The 17188-nt window shown below is 45.8% G+C and overlaps 1 protein-coding gene across 1 annotated transcript in view; it reads right to left on the bottom strand.

The window, feature by feature from the left end:
* The window catches only part of GRP (gastrin releasing peptide), a 42080-nt gene extending 31941 nt beyond the window's left edge, over positions 1-10139 (bottom strand). The window contains exons 1-2 of the mRNA XM_085640701.1: positions 9781-10139; positions 5706-5953 (exon numbers count right to left, since the gene is read on the bottom strand). Coding sequence (XP_085496827.1) covers positions 5706-5953; positions 9781-9937 — 405 coding nt within the window. The 5' untranslated portion in view covers positions 9938-10139. The remainder of the gene's footprint in view (positions 1-5705; positions 5954-9780) is intronic.
* Positions 10140-17188: the final 7049 nt, after the last annotated feature.

The following is a 17188-nucleotide window of genomic DNA, read 5'->3' as shown; positions in this document are numbered from 1 at the left end:
TACATGATTTCCTCAAGCTCATGTACTAATCCCACCAACAATCTGCATGAACTAACATACCCCTCCCCCACAAATGATCAATCCTACCTCCTATTCATTTAATCCACTACAAAGACACTGGAGTAAATAAATAGAATTGTGTTTTAGAGCACAAGACTAATCCCAACCACCCACAATAACCAGGCCTGCTGCCTGGAATAAAGTGCATTAATGCCTCATCATTGCCAGGAAGCGCTATATAAATGCAATTACAATACAATATCAATAGATAACTGAAGCCTCACTCACATTCATTTTTCCATGTAGCATACTATTGTAGCCCTTGAAGTGGTCTGTAGCAGCAATTAAATTCTACTTTTAAGAGTAGCAGGTGTGAAGAGTGCATATTGAATGGCATAGACTTCAGCGATCAGACTATAATGCTTTTAGAACATCCTCCCGTTGAAGGGGGAAATTACCCGATTTAAGCAAGGGGAGACACAATGGAATTCTTGTTTTCAACGAAGACTCTATGTAGAGTGGCAACTACATTTCTTTTATGCTATAATAGTCTGAAAATGCTTTACTTCACTATATTGATTCAATTCTAAAACAGACATAGATTTTTTTAAACTATGCAATGATATTTTTATTTGAGGGTTGGTAAATGTAAGCTTTAATCTCCACAGAACGGGAAATTCCCTGTGGAACGTCATCCATTTTTTTTTTTTAAAACAGGCCCAAACAGTTATTTCCCATTCTATGGGAGTTACCTCAGAGTAGGTGGATTTAGGTGCTTGGAGTACCAGCCGGAATCATAAATTCCATCTATCCAATATCTCTGTACCTAAATTTGTCCGACTTGTAATCAGGGGTCATAATGACTTTTATTCAGAAAACATCAGCTGCTAAATAAAAGATAAATATGTGTTTGAGAATTCCACAACCGGATTAAAATAATCTGGATCTTCAGATTTTTTCATCCGCAAATACAAATTACTATTCTGAAAAAATCCAAAAATTAGATGGATCTACTGGGGTCACAGAAGGAAATTAGAGGACAGTCGGGTATGCCAATATAAAATGCTTGAAACAGCTGCAAATGTAAACTTTTTAGGCCATTCTGAGCATGGAAATACAAGTAAATAAATGTACTCCTAAGAAAACATGTTTACAGGGGCAAAGGGAGCCTAGAACACAACCATATTGTAAAGGTTGCAAGGAGAGGTTTTCTCTATTTTCCAGGTAGAGAAAAAAATAAAAAGTTGAATATTCTGATTCAGATGCCTCCAATAATTGTACCAGTGGATTATCCACTGTTCTCTCTGGACATGGTGAAGAATAGTGGAAGAGGAGTATGAAAATGGTTTTTGTGCGTACTTGTGGGGGGTTTTGTGAATCTCCTTAATGTCAAGAGTCTACACAAATTGTCGGAGAAAGCCAACAGTGGGATTGCAGATCAATCTATTCAGCTGGGGTTGTACTACTGCATCCCAAGCCCAAGAATATTGACATACAAGAGTATTGTGGAAAGAATATCGAGAGACAAACTATCGAAAGGTAAGAGTGAAAAGGAAAGTCTAGATTTTCTACTCTTAACACCATATCTACCGACTGTAAAATATATATCACCAAGGTACATATATGTGGAGTTAGGTATAAAAAATCTATACTTACTTACCTTTTAATATACGCATGCATTGATATTTTGGATTCAACAGGCTGCACACCATCAGCTGGATCTAATTTAAATTCATTTGTACTGTACTGCCTTCAACACTTAACTGATAAGATGCTGCTTCCCCATCAAAAGGATGCAAATTCTACCAACAAATGCACCTTCAAGCCCTCGTCTTTTCATTTTCTCTTGTTTTTGAGGTTTTATGCTCTTTGTTCAAGGAGCGATGCTACGTAACAACCTCCCAGTGGACCTGTGTCTAGAAAACCCATTTTCTGAAATTTAGGAGTGGTATTCAATATTCCCAAATAGCCTAAATTCCACTACAATCCACCAAGGAACTCTCCCTTGAAATACATCTAGAGACTTGCCACATATATTCTACTAAATGTCATCAACTCAACCCAACACTAGATTTATTATATTAAAAAAATTATTTGTAAATCTGTCATAAAATCCTAACAGAATCCAGAAAATAGTGATGGTGATATAGAATTTCAAGACATTCACTATCATATTCTAATTTGCGATCTTATTTATAGCACATTAAAAAATGAGAAATAGCTTTCTATTGTACTGACTTGAAAAAAAATGTTTTAAGTGGTTTTGAAAATACAATGAAAATAACATGTTGTACTACATTTTGTCAATAGGATGCCCTGCAAAGTATTTTGAAATCAACCAATAAAGTCAAGGTCATAAGAACAAAGCAGTACAATAATACAATATGTTCCAGCAACATGATATGAAAGTGAAGGACTAAAACTAGTGGCTATGGTTTTCCACAGAGCGATTTTTAATTCAAGTCAGACGTAATGTATGTATGAATTTTTGGGGCCCTGTTTTATTCTTAATGAACATATACTAAATTAGTTGGCAACACCAGGGCGTTAAGTGGGCTGTGCCCGTCTGGGTCTCATACCCCGGTAATAGTTAAAAACGGACATTGACACGGGTCCCTATTGGGTTCTGTATTCATGTCCTGAACTGTGCAGGCAAAAACACCGAGTGATTTCTGAATAATGAATGTGAAAAACATGACGGTGATCTACATCAGGGATTGAATTCCTGTTTTTGTGTCACGTTTTACTTCATCTTAGCCTTAGTCTTGCATGCACTAGGAGTGTTTCCTCCTTCCCTGATGATGTGTTTCTGTATTTATTTTCATGTAGCCTATTCCTCTTGTGTAGCGCATGCTCTGAACTGAATCACCTCCAGGTATTTACAACGGCCACAGTTGAGAGCTCCAGACTTGAGGCTGAAGGTAGTGAGTGTTTTCACAGTACCTGTCAGTGGGTCATGTTTAATTCTGTGCAAATGTGTGTGAATGGGGTACACAGGTGTCAAAATATTGACACGGTGAAAATAAAATAAAAAGCAGTGGGTGTGTTGTGTGCGGTGATGGTGACAGGAGGAGATACGAGGAATTGCATTCAAGAAGGAGTGAAAAGCAGGCTGCTGAAGAGGAAAGAGATGAGGTGTAACATATGGACGGGGGGTGGGTGTGGAGAGAAAAAAGGCATACATGTCTAGCACTGAGTGAACATAATGGGTGTGATTGAGATACTCTGAAGACCCATTCCACAGGCCTCAATAATGTTTAATTCACTGTCTCATAATTAAAACATTTTGAATATTATTTACAACAAAATATAGTCCTGGTTGGTTTTAGGTGTATGTCAGTTGTGTTATACATTTGGATGCAATAGCAGAAAGCTCAGAAAGGCACCAAAATACTGTTCGGGTGGTGCACCATGCAAATCACAGAAATGATTTTTATGTGTTTAAACCACGCCCTAAATTACATAGGCTACACCCCTTTTAGAGACCGCAACTTTTTTCATCCCACTTAAAACTCTGGGCAACACTGACTGTGTCACAAACAGGAACAAGAATTTGTAAAGGCAATAAGCCTCGCCTATTGGACCTATAGGAATTGCTAATGCTTGTTTTGCCGAGGTTGTGCAGAATTGGGGAAAATAAAGGGGGCAATGATGTGTATGCGTGCAAGTACATGTACCTAGCATGATGCTATGGCTGGCCACCGTGATGAAGTATGCATGGGTATGCGTCAGCATTTATGCGTGCACATTTGCCATGAGGCCAGCATTTTTTTTTTATATACCGATGCAAGATGTTGGCCGTCACTTGGAGTGGTAAATTAACAAAACTACTTTAATTGTGTGCAAAAGTGCATCCAGAAAATGGATTCACTCGGCAGCAAATGGCAGGTGCAGGCCCTCCAAAAAAAGTCTTCAAATATATATATATTTGTGTACAGGGCTACAGCAGAAGGAGAGGGAAAGAGGAGTGGGTGGAGAAGACAGCAACACAGGAGAAAATGTAGGAGCTTGAGGCAAGGTGGAGTAAATAAATAAAAAATAAAAAAAGGCTGTGGTGGGTGGGAGGTGGGGTGTGTTAGAAGGGAGCAACCTGGGGCACGTGGGATTGGGGGAGGTATATAAGGTGGGCAGCAGAATATGAGGGAGAGAGCAAGAAAACAGATGTGTATACTCGTGAAGTGCTTAAGGAAAATGAAAAAAAAGTTGCTTCCTGAATGTGTGCAGTCTAAGGATACAAGTCACCCAGTCAAAAGGATGGTAACGATGCTATGCTCCAGAGGCGGGACAAACACAAGAAGAGGAAGACAAGCAAAGGAGAGTGACAAGAAAGCTAACCATTGGCAATAAGCCTACTGCAAGTTTTGATGCTGTCTAATATATGTCTTCCACAAACGTACAGCTAAAAGCTGCAGGTAGGCGAGATGTATAAAGTAAGTGTAACCCCCTTCCAGGGTCAGCTCCTCCATTGAAGCAGAGAAGCGTTGCCCCACTTACATGACCCCCAAAGCCCAAGGGATATAGAATAAAATGGTAATTAATTATAATTTTTTTTTTTATCGTCCTGTCCTGAATGGAGCGTCAGGACGGGGTGGGCCTGCGGAGTGAACAGTGAAGAGTGGTGGGCAGAGGGCTGCCTGTGCACTTGTTTAAAGTGCACGTGTGTCTTTGGCCGGCCGTCTTGAGACAGCCAGCCACACATGCACCCTTTGTATTTCTGAAGACATCTGGGTTGAGAGCAAGTGCAGGCATCCAGTGCCCTCAGGAGCGCCAAGAGTATCCACTCCCACCAATAAGGGCACTGCTCACATGCTGGTTAACAGGCCTGGATTGGTCGAGGGAGTTTTCAGGGGCCTGACTGCAGTCCGAGCAGACGAAGTCGGAGTGAGGAGGACGCCGTCAGGAGCTGATAAGTGCTTTTCCTTTTTCTGTTTACCCGCCCACCCTCAGTAGATGCCACCCGCCACTGCCCCCTTCATATGTTATAACATGTTGTTGCAGGCTTTCAGGTTCATAGCACTGTAAGTGAAATATGTTCCTATTTTCCAATACAGTGAAACTCAGTTTTACCAATCTCGTGTTGAGTCGCCCCACCAACCAACATTCACAACCTTGAATAATCTAATTATGTGTGTGTGTCAATCCATCCAGCTATTTTAACCCTCAGATATGAATTTCACGTAATGACCGCGCCCTGGACCCAGGGCTTGATAAACAGAGCATATCACAATTGCGAGATGACACACAACACATTTCGATCATTGGAAGAGAATCTATAACGTCATTATCGGATACCACATGTTGTGTTACAGGATGCAACCGTTCATTTAAACAAGCATTGGCATAGCCAATAGGTCTCGCCTTTGGGAACTTATAAGTGTTTAGCCATGCAACAGTTGCATAACTAAATAATTATAAGGTCCCAAAAGCGAGACCTACTGTCTATGCCAAGCGGCCGTATGGCCACGAAAGTGAACGCGATCGAGATCACGATCAAACATCAAAGCGGCCCTGAGGCTGCAAAAGTGAAAGTAATCCGGTAAAGCGCGGCGCGCGCGCCCGCGCACATACACTGTAGCTCTAGGCTGGCCTGGTAGCACTTTTTGGAGCCCTCTCAATAAGTCTCGACAGACCAGCGCATGCGCTGGGTCAGGCGAGACCTAAAAACGTGCCATACATTTCACTCATCCATGCCCTCTTCGCTGTACCTCTCTGATGCTGCCGTCTTCCAAATCCCAGGACTTCCGGCTGTTGACAGGAAGTTCCTCCCTCCAGGGCTGGCCGGCTCTGTTCTCGCTCACTTCCAATAACCGCTGCAGGTTCTTCAGGCTCTCCTCCCACTGTAGATACCGCTCCAGCTGCTTGTGACTTTCTGGGAAGTCCGAGAAGGGGGTCTTCTCTCCCCCCTCGTAGCCATAGGGAAACTCTCCGGCGCTTTTTTTACCCATTAAGTGCCCTAGAAGGAAAGTTAAAGAAAGTTGAAAAGACAAAATGTGTGACCTCAGTGCTTTGAAAAAGAATTATAACTGCAGGAAAGTAACCAAGTTGATATTTATAACTAACATTTTAGAAATGGCAATTGACCCGTTTGACTGACGTCTACTGGACCCAGTGGTAATTATGGGCTTTTGACCACCGAATTATCTGGAGAAAACCCAGGGGGTTTCTGCTGGCAAAATAAAAAGCCCAACTGTGTTATGTTCCGTAGTAGCGCACTGAAGTATCATAAAATAACGTTTACAATGCGACACTCGCAAATAGTTTGAATAGAACTCTGGGGTGAGCTAAAAGGTTCTGCATGTCATTTAAGAAGAGGTCTGTAAATGTACATCTAAGCCACTGAATTTGGTAGAAACTATGTGTAACTGGTTATCTGGAATACAAGAAACTCAGTAGTGTGGCGAGTGGTAAAAAGGGAAGAATCTTCACTAAAATGTTGTGCCAAAGCTACCCCATCCGATAAAGCCGCAAATCTCCCGCAGGCACTGAACTTGGGGTTCCTGCTTTCTGCTGCTCCTTGTTGGCTCAGCCTGCAGAGAGGCGTCCAAGGAGGGTGGGGGTATTCACGCAGTCGAGTCACACTCGCCGGCGCCGCACTCTATGTACGGACACAGCCATCCTGCATTCCCGTCGGTGCTGTGTTTCAGCACCACGGACAGAGGCTGTTTCACTGCGAGCAGTTTCCCTGTGGCAGTGCTCGCAGTTTCCCTGTGGCAGTGCTCGCAGTTTCCCTGTGGCAGTACTCGCAGTGTGGCTGAAAGTGTTTCACGAGCAGCGTCAGTCGAGACCGCGCGCTAACCACAAATGACCTGTTTCAATCGCAGCGTGCGCAGCGTACCAAACAGCTGCTAAGCAGAATCGCCAAGACCCAGAAGAGGTATATTTCGTTCTTCCTCCCTGCCTGCATTATCCTCCCTGTGAAGGAATTGCCTGTTTGTGTGCAGATGGGTGATGTGCTAAGGGCGGTCGGCGCTCCAGGTAGTGTTTTGTTTGTTTGTGTGTTTGCAGCTGCAGCACTCGACATTCACCAAGAACCCGGACGTTTTTTTTTCTGGACTCTTCTAGTTTCTTGGCGCCTCCTGGTGGTGGTGCCCTAAGTCCAGAAAAACTGAAGCTAACCTATGACGCAGCGTGGTGGTGCATTACCTGGTATCCAGTGTGTGAATGCCTGTCTCTGAGATGCCTTTGTTGTATGTTTGCCCTCTGTTCTCTCAGTTGGCCCTTTGGGGGTCTGACGCAGCCGCCCCTTGCACTCTGCCTGTCTGCAGTGGAAATGCCTTTTTCACCACTGATTATCCCCCATAGCACCTCAGTGGGTTGAACGCTTGCCACTGAGGTATGCGGAGATCTGGTGGTCACGATCGCGCATCCCTACGTAGCCGAATTGGCCTACCATCCTTGCAAGGTCGCTAAATTGAAAACGCTGACGTTAGGAATAGAATCACCTGTTCTATCGAGCTCTTAGAAGTTGCAGGGGAGTTTCACGAAGAGCTAGGTATAAATGTAAAAAATATAAATTTGACACTTGTATAGCGCACTACTCACCCGCAAGGGTCCAAGGCGCTTGTACGAATACCACTGTAGAACCCATCCTGGCTTTCCCTGTGAGGCGTCCACTCCTGGGCACCCCCAAGGTGGAGGCCAGGCATCCTTAGCGTTGTGGGGGCCGTTGTGGAGATTAAGCAAGCTATTGCCCAGAGTTGCAGAGTGGGACTCCATGATTGGAATGGCACCGAGGCAAGAATTATCAGGTCCGTGGAATTTTTGAGCCCAAGACCGCCGAGGCAGGGAATTGAACCCTGGTCCCGGGCTAGACCTCTGCATCAGGGTCTGCCGCTCTAATCATTGAGCCACACTTCTCCGAAAAGCATCCATTCTAATTTTAAAGACTGGGATATCGGGAAGTTGGTGGTACCATTTACCGCCAATAAGAGCTGGTCCGCGTTTGGAAAGGTGCGCCTCAGGTGTCAGTGAGGATATAGTTCTTTGACTTACTAGAGCGACCTAGAAAATGACGTCACATATCCCTAGCTGTGGCCCATCAAGCAAAGGGACGTTCTGAAGCTTTCGGTGTGGGCGATGCAGGACTGTGCAACGAGAACTAGATTTGTTGGTGTTTTTTCTGCATGGCTCTTTGAAATATATGGGAAAGAGCTCCTTTCAGCTGGAGTACCCTGTCTACTTCTAGGTATGTAGCTATGTATGAAGTCAATAAAACATAATAACTCTGTCCGATGAGATAGCACGCATCGCAAACGAAAGGTTAGCTAAAAAACTTTGAATGTGACTACTATATGCTAGCAGCTAAACGAGGTTCATTCTGTGAGCCTCACGTGGATGAGAGGCTGAGTCGGGCTTCACGTCATTTCAAGAATGTGCCGTTGTGTTACTACGGACAGGGCCCAATGGGCTATTTTGCCGTATAATTGATCCACAATGAGTGCATTTAGTTAAAAAGATAAAGATAGGCCGTTTGGGGAAAAGCGCATAAATTAAACATCGCCACAGGTGGGAAATGCTGGAAGGCGCACACGATTTCTGGAAGCTGCTGATACAGTTGTGTCGCACCCACTAAAAGAATATGTACATTTAAAATGAGACTCCATCGAAAGTATACTATCTCATGTTTGAGGATGAACATTTTCAGTAGAAAAGGGTACCACGATAAACTGCTGTCATAAATATTCGCTTCTCGTTCCGCATGAGCAGCAACTGTGAATGGGACAAGAGGTGTGCCCTCTGGAGGCAAACGCCCCAGAAAGGTATACTTGCCGCCCTTGTGTAACTACATGGAAACATATCTGTAGACCGGTAGTTCCAGGGATCAGTTTGCCCGCATTGCAAACGAATTAAGAATTGTGTACCCGCAACTTTGTACCCCCCAAAAAACACCAATTATTGAAAAATGCTTATTTCAGGTGAGGCTGATAGCAATCATGCACTGGAGGGTGAGTGCAACTGGCATTTTGCAGTAACTGGACGGACGTGTGGGGGAGGGGAGGGTAAGTTTGGGTCAAATTTTCCTTTTCGTTGGTGCAAAATTGTTCTGTCGCCAGCCCAATGCACACGAACTGACGTTAATGATTTATTCACCCCAAATGTTGTTCTTGCAGCTCTATCATGCACACCCCTGCCACAAATTCGTTAGCCGCTGCCCTCTTCATAACTCACTTTCATTCGTTTTGTGCTACCCTGTAAACGAGGCAGGATGACATACGTTTCATCATGACTATCGAGTGTGAGATGTTCTCTGGACAATTGTACACTAGTATTTGCATTCAAAGACCGCCAAAAACGAAATTTAGATAAAGGGAAACATCATCTCCATTGGGAAAGCCAACGAACTTGTAATATTTAAATTTTCGTTTAAAGCAAAATGATAGTGCGAAATTATCTGGCCACCAACACAAAACTGATCAGTCACCAGGGCAAAGTACGTCACCTGTTAATTGACGGAATGTGCCGCTTGTAGTTAGACGAAAATCAATTTAAAATGCGAGCATACTTTTTACACATCTAGCAAAAATAAAGTGTGAAGTGTGAAGAGTTAGGGATGTAAGCGGCGAGACATGCGCATAAAAAACCGAACAAAACATAGCCAATAGCAGAGTAAACACAAGACAGAAAAGAGTAACATGAACTGGATATAATGCACAAAAGACGGAATCTGGAAAAAAAAAAAAGTTGCTTTAGTTTGGAAAGATGCGAGATAGCCAGGCGGAGGTAGGAGTGAAGGGCGTAAGAGATGAAAGTAAGACGAAGGGGCTGCAGCCTGCCACTTACCCACCGCCCAGTGGCTGCCCCTGGGGTAGATCTTGGACAGGGCGGCACCCTCCTGGGGCTGCGGCGCAGGCGCCGCGCTGCTGTAGGGCACGCGGCAGAGGAGCAGCGCGAGGAGGAGCGCGGAGAGCAGAGTGCGCGAGAGCTGCGCGCGTGTCATGGCCAGGGCCGGCTCCGGAGCGGGGCGCGATGAGGCTGAGGAGAAGTGGAGCTGGGGCTTCCCCTCTCAGACGGAGCTCCGCGGGGCGGGAGGGTGCAGGCGGGCTCAGGGAGGAGCGCGGCTCTGCTCTCGCTCAGCGGCTGGTTCTCAAGTCTCAGTTCCTCTGGTGGAAGAGCCTTTATACAGGCGCTGGGCTGCGCTCAGGTCCCGCCCGATGACAGGCTGCATCCGCCTGACGTCTCTGCACACAGGGTGCGCGTGTCAGACCTGGCCGCGAGATGTGACCTGGCACCCAGGGGTGACACCTCCCCACTTCCTGATGTGTAGAGATGCCAGATAACCCCCCCCACCCCCATCTTCACCCCCGCGCCTCCATACACATCACATGTGACGCAGTCAGATGCAAGATAAGCCTATATTCACCAAGCTTTCAGCAGCTGCTCGTTAAAGTGTACGCCACCATCGTCACTGTTTGCCAGGCACGTCGCAGCACTGTATTCAGGTAATTTGTCAATAGACAAGAGTATTGTCAGGTGATAACGACAGGGTTCCGTTGACTTCCCTATTAGCATAAGCGCGCCATTCCTCTTCCTCGAAAAGTAAGAAGGTGGTTTCCAAATAAAAATGACCTCACAAGAGCTAGAGTGCGGACTGTGAGTTCATTGTACATATGCTCTGTACAGTGTACCCCGATATCTCATTGGGAATGGAGAGTTGACTCTTAGGTGGAGGGGGTACTCACAGTGCACAACTCTTTAAGAAATGGCTTCTGCACTCCCTGCCTGGCTTTGTGTGGTTGGTGGCGGTGACAGCATGGTGTTAGCAGAAGGGTCAGGCCTTTACCTATCTCTTTTAGGTTGAAATACCTACCTGCCGCCCTGTTTAAATAGTTATGCCGGTCCCTCTTAAATTAGTTATTTCACTGGCACACGTGAGAAAAGGTATAGGTGAGCCGTACCTACGGAACATGGTGAACAGGTAGCCTGTGTGCTTCTTTTGCTGCATGCATCACGGTTCACGGAGTCCAGTTTGGCTGTGGTTTGTGTATGTATGTCATAAAAAAAATGGCTGAGGGCCTTCGGTGAAGCGTTTGTTAACTAAGGAACCTGCACTGTAACAAAACGCCCCCTTCCCCAGAGTTTCTCCTGTTGCCCCTGGCAGAATCGTCCTCGCTCCTCACTCTCATCCTACCTCACCTACGTCAGAAAGGATTTGACAAAGCTGGATGAGCCCAATTCCCACCCACAAATGAACTGGTTGGACCCAGCTCGTGAAGGGCTCCTGTCTAACACCACCTTGGCATGCCTTGACCATGTACTGTCACGAAAGAGACACGTAGGACTTTACTGGTGGCTGGAAGTGCCCTTAAAGTTTGCTAGATGCACCAGAGCTGATTGGCTGGCCCTGATGATAAATACTGGGCAGAAATGGGCAGCAGATCTGGGACATGAGATAACAGATAAGGATTGGGAGAAATGATTAGAATACCCCAAGAAAGTATCACGTAACCCTAAATTCAAGCTGATCCAATTTATGCGGGTACACAGGGCATACTTGACCCCACATAGACTGAGTAAAATGTTCCCGGGTACGGTGGATGTCTGTCCCAGATGCCACACACAACCGGCGGGGCTGCTACACATGATTTGGACATGCACAAAGTTGGCACCCTTCTGGGAGACAGTCTACAAAATCCTTAATGAGGTGACACCAGGAATAGGAAAAAACACTGTGTAATTTGGTATATTAGGGATTTGTAAAAAGAGCAGGTCTCAAGGAACGCAGTATAGATTTGCTAATTCACTACTTATATTGACGAAACGATCAATTACAATGAGAGGGAAATCCATGCAACTTCCGGCAGTGTTAACATGGTATACTGAAGTAGTGCAGTGGGGAGGGCTGAAAGTATGGCGATACGCAGAGAAGAAAATAGGGATCTAAGGAAAGATCCGATATCACTGCTTTTTATTTATTTATTTATTTTGACATTTATTAAGCGCGAACGAATACCCGTAGGCGTCTCGGCGCTAGACTAAGGCAGCTATCTTTCCCTGAGGTGTGGAAGACGTCAAAAGATCATGAGCAATGTTACTGACTAAACAGCCAGGTTTTCAGTTTCTTGCGAAACAAAGAGAGTGACGGACTGGTTCTGATATGTTGTGGCACAGTGTTCCATATCTTGGGAGCCGCAACTGAAAATCGGCGGTCACCCCAGGAGACTGTTTTGGAACGTGGAACCACTAATTGATTGAGAGTAGTGGATCGAAGCTGTCTGGCCGGTCTGTAAGGTATAAGCTGATCCTTGAGAGGACGTGGTCCTTGATCGTGGAGTGCCTTATAGACAATGCAAAGAGATTTAAATTTGATCCTGTTTTGAGTCGTCAACCAATGGTAAGTCCTAATGGTGTCAGAAATAGGTGCAAACTTTGGTGTTCTGGATAGCAGACGTGCTGCTGCGTTCTGTATTGTCTGCAATTTTTTTGTTACTCTAGTTTGGGCGTTTAGAAAGAGAGCATTGCAATAATCTAAGGAAGAGAGGACCAGGGAGCTGATCAATGTTTTAGCAGCAGCCTCTGGTAGGAAAGGAATGATTTTCCTTATCATTCTAAGTTTATGGTGGGCTGTGGCTGCTACTTTATTTGCGTGTGCCATGAAATTAAGATGATCATCAAAAATTACTCCCAAGTTCCCAACCTTGGGGGTTGGGTTGGGAGGGTTACCAAAGGCTGTTGGCCACCAAGATGTAGGCCAGGTCGGAGAGAGGGAACCAAAGATGACCACCTCCGTTTTATCGGAATTAAGCTTCAGGCAGTTGCCTGCCATCCACTCTCCGATCGCCTTCATTCCATTTTGGAAACGCTCTGCCGCTTCCCGGCCGTCACCTTTGATGGCCAACACCAATTGCGTGTCATCGGCGTATGAGGTTAGGCTCATCCCGTATGCTTTGATTACGCCTGCAAGGTCCGACACATAGATGTTAAATAGTGTCGGACTGAGGGAGGAGCCTTGAGGCACCCCACACGGAAGTGACCGCTTGGCCGATTGGAATGGCCCCAGTGTGACCACCTGCGTTCTATCGGCCAGGAAGGAAGAGAGCAATTCTCTCGCAGTGTGATGAATGCCCATCCTTCCGACACGGTCCACCAGGATCGTATGGTCGACCGTGTCGAAAGCTGCCGAGAGATCTAGCAGTACAAGTAATGCTGTCCCTCCCTGGTCACAAATAATTCTGATGTCATCTGCTGACTTGATGAGGGCAGTTTCCGTACCATGAAATTTACGGAAGCCAAACTGTGTATCATCCAGTAGCTGATGTTTCTCTATATGCTCAGAAAGCTGCTGGTTCATGGCTTTTTCTGCCACTTTAGCTAGGAAAGGGAGGCTTGCTATTGGCCTGTAATTCTTAAGTTCTTCTTTGTCTAAACTAGGTTTCTTCAGCAGGGGTTTGATCAGTGTGTTTTTTAAGGGATCTGGATAGGTCCCGGAGCTCAATATTGTGTTGCAGACATGAGTGATGACCGGAGCAGTAGTGTCCATCACCAAGGAAAGGACTGAAGAAGGGCAAGGGTCCAGAGCCGACCCCGATTTAATGGATGTAATAATGATTTTTGTTTGGTCAATAGTGAGAGCCCTGAAACTAGACAAGATGTTTCCTGAGGGAATGTGAAAGGTGGAGGCTGTGGTGGTGTTAATTTTTGACGTAAAGGCCTGATAGATGTCATTGACCTTAGAGAAAAAGAATTCAGACAGAGCGTCACAGAGTGATTGTGAAGAGGGAGGGTTTAGATCTGGTGCATTACCGGATAGGGTTCTAGTGATGTCATATAGTTGCCTGCTGGAATTTTTTGCAGTTTCAATTTGTTGTGAGAAGAATGTTTTTTTGGCTGCAACAATCATAGTTTTGTAAATGGCCAATGATTCTTTATATTTAGTCTTGCTTTCGGTGTCATAAGCTTTACGCCATTGCCTCTCCCTATTCCTACTTAATTGTTTTTGAGCTCTTAGTTCCTCTGTATACCACGGTGCGGTCGGTGTGCTTCTATTCCTGGAATGGCATTTAATGGGTGCTAGGAGATTCGTAGCATCCCCCAGCCATTCATGGAATTGACAGGTGGCAGTATTGGGTTCATCTGATAGAGCTGGATATGTTTTGTCCAGTAGTATTTTTAGATCAGTGTAGTTTATATTCTTCCAGTCTTTGAAAGAGCCTGGCTTAGGGAGTGTGACCTTCTTCCTCGATGAATCATTAATTGTCAGGCCACTAAATATGGCAAAGTGATCCGTCCATGACATAGGTTGAATGTTTAATATGTGCAGGCCCTCTACGTTGGAGAAGATGCCATCTTGCGTATGTCCTGCCTGGTGGGTGGGAGAAGTGACCAATTGTCTGAGGCCTAATATTTCTAGATCTGATGTAAGGGCAGCAGTATCCCTATCATTTGCTAGTTCTAAATGGAAATTCATGTCACCCATCATTGTCGTGGCCTCATCGATGGCTATTGATTCAGTAATAGTACTTAAGTTAGTCAGAAAAGCTGCTTTAGTTCCAGGGGGGCGGTATCAGAGAACTCCTTTGAAGTTAAAAAGGGCTGTGAACTTTATATTGAAATGCATGGCTTCACATGAGGTAACCGGGATAGGTGATATTCGGACCTCAAACCGATCTCTTGTTATGATGTCCAAGCCTCCTCCCTTTTTGCCAACCCTATCCTGTCGATAGGCTTTGTAGCCGGGAGGAACTGCAATTACTAGGTCAGGGGCCGATGCATCATCAGTCCACGTTTCCGTAATGTAAAGGGCGTCTAATTTATTATCGGTGATTAGGTCAGCTATTTCCTGGCTATGTTTGCTCAATGACCGAGCATTAATGAGGGCCATAAGAATTACCACCTCGTTGACGTCACTTTGTAGTTTATGGGGCGTGTTCGAGTTATTAATACAAATCGTAGTATTACAGTGGGAACAGGTCAGGTTAGCAACCATCGGTACTTGTGATAAGTCAAGTTTGGTGCAGCGTGAGGAGGGGGAGGCTGAAGCTTCATCAAAGCTATGCGAGTGTAAGTTAGCTTATGCTGTGAGGGCACTGGGGCAGGAGTCGTGGCCCTAGGCGCGGGCCAGGCGCGGACGGGCGCAGACGGGCTTGCCTTTGGCGCGCCTTCGGCGCACCACCGGCGCGCCCGCTGCGCCCGCCCGCTGCGCCCGCCCGCTGCGCGGACGGGTGTTCATGCCCTTATATCTGGTGTGAGGAGGGTGGGAGGCAGCCAGCAGCTACAGCGCTAACCCTCCCTCACCCAAGATGGCCGAACCTCTTCTCCACGAGCGCCAGAATCTACCAATGCGCGCAGTGCAACGGGCGCGAGGGGCGAAGAAAACGTGCAGGAGGATGTATTGCAGTCAAATCGCCAGATGCAATAAGGTAATTTTAAAAATATACACAGGTTTAAAATAGGAACACTGCTAAGCCCCCGGCTTCCGCCTCAGGGGTGAGACAACTTTAGAGTCAAGCGCGCAGCGCTACTCGCCTAGTTAAATACTCTGGGAGGGCGGGAGGCGGCCAGCAGCTACAGCGCTAACCCTCCCTCACCCAAGATGGCCGAACCTCTTCTCCACGAGCGCCAGAATCTATCAATGCGCGCTGTGCAACGGGCGCGAGGGGCGAAGAAAACGTGCAGGAGGATGTATTGCAGTCAAATCGCCAGATGCAATAGGGTAATTTTAAAAATATACACAGGTTTAAAATAGGAACACTGCTAAGCCCCCGGCTTCCGCCTCAGGGGTGAGACAACTTTAGAGTCAAGCGCGCAGCGCTACTCGCCTAGTTAAATACTCTGGGAGGGCGGGAGGGGGCCAGCAGCTACAGCGCTAACTCTCCCTCACCCAAGATGGCCGAACCTCTTCTCCACGAGCGCCAGAATCTATCAATGCGCGCTGTGCAACGGGCGCGAGGGGCGAAGAAAACGTGCAGGAGGATGTATTGCAGTCAAATCGCCAGATGCAATAAGGTAATTTTAAAAATATACACAGGTTTAAAATAGGAACACTGCTAAGCCCCCGGCTTCCGCCTCAGGGGTGAGAAAACTTTTAACCTGAACCTTCACTGCACTAAACAACTAGCAGCGGCCAGACTAAACAAAAATAATGTGATCATAATAAAAGACAGACCCCGCAGATATCTCATGCGAATATGATAGTTAAGAGTACCAGGTATAATCCAAAATGATGCTCTACTCAGAGTCTTGGGGGACATGCACAAGCAATACTATATTTGCTATGAGTCTGGGGAGGGTGGGCCTTGATACTTAATAGATATTAGGAAGCGGGAGGGGGGATGTTTTAATTAGCCTGAACATTCTGTATACGTACTTACCAATGTCAAACATCTGCTAAAGTATTATTGTCCTTGATTGAATACTCTGTCTTTGGAAGGCCTTAAGTTGTGTTTTTCTATGTTTTAAAATATTAAAATAAATATGTTTGAAAAAAATGATAAATACTGGGCAGTTTGCCCATGACAGTGTTTCCAGACCTTTCATTGAAAAAAAGAGCTACAGTAGCTGCAACACGCCAGTGGAGGTGAGAAGATGGCTATGTTTCAAGTCAGGATCTTCTGACTGTTGGCATCTTACCAGGCTGGTGACGGAGCCTGGGTGTTGGTTCCTGCTTGAAGTGCCACTGGACTGCCTTGAGGGAAGAGTATTTCTACCCGCTTCAGAGAGGAGAGCTGAAGTGCGCCCTGCACGGGAGAGCCAGACTAGAAGAGAACTGGAGAAGTACGTCACCTCAGCTAAGTGGAGACTGTCCTGCCAGTGCAGAAAAGACAAGCATCATCACAGTTTTCATGGCTTAGGGACCAGAGGAGGGATGAGTCCTGAAAAGACTTTTAGTGAGTCCCGTTTGACCACGACCCCTCCTGTGGGCCTCTACTTATATCCACCGGGCCGCAAAGATTATCATGGTTCTCTTTTGGAGGCGGGCAAGTATCATATACATGTTTACCTGAACCCTGCAAACCATGATAAAATGCATCTGGATAGTTGCGAGCTGTTGAAGTCCCAACTCATGAAGTTCTTTGTTTTCCCAATCCATGTCTCATGGGATGTGCGCACTCATTGGTATGGGAAACCGTAGCCATCAACAATTTCTAAGATGAGAACTTTTGAACCGAAAATTACCACCACCACCACTAAAAAAATCTCAACCATCCTCTGCAGCTCATGAGATATCAATTTTTACTATGAATTTCTTAAG

Source organism: Triturus cristatus, chromosome 2_1, assembly GCF_964204655.1.
Source record: "Triturus cristatus chromosome 2_1, aTriCri1.1, whole genome shotgun sequence".
NCBI classification, from domain to species: domain Eukaryota; kingdom Metazoa; phylum Chordata; class Amphibia; order Caudata; family Salamandridae; genus Triturus; species Triturus cristatus.
The sequence above is the reverse complement of the archived record's forward strand: the minus strand, read 5'-3'. Positions and strand labels throughout refer to the sequence as shown.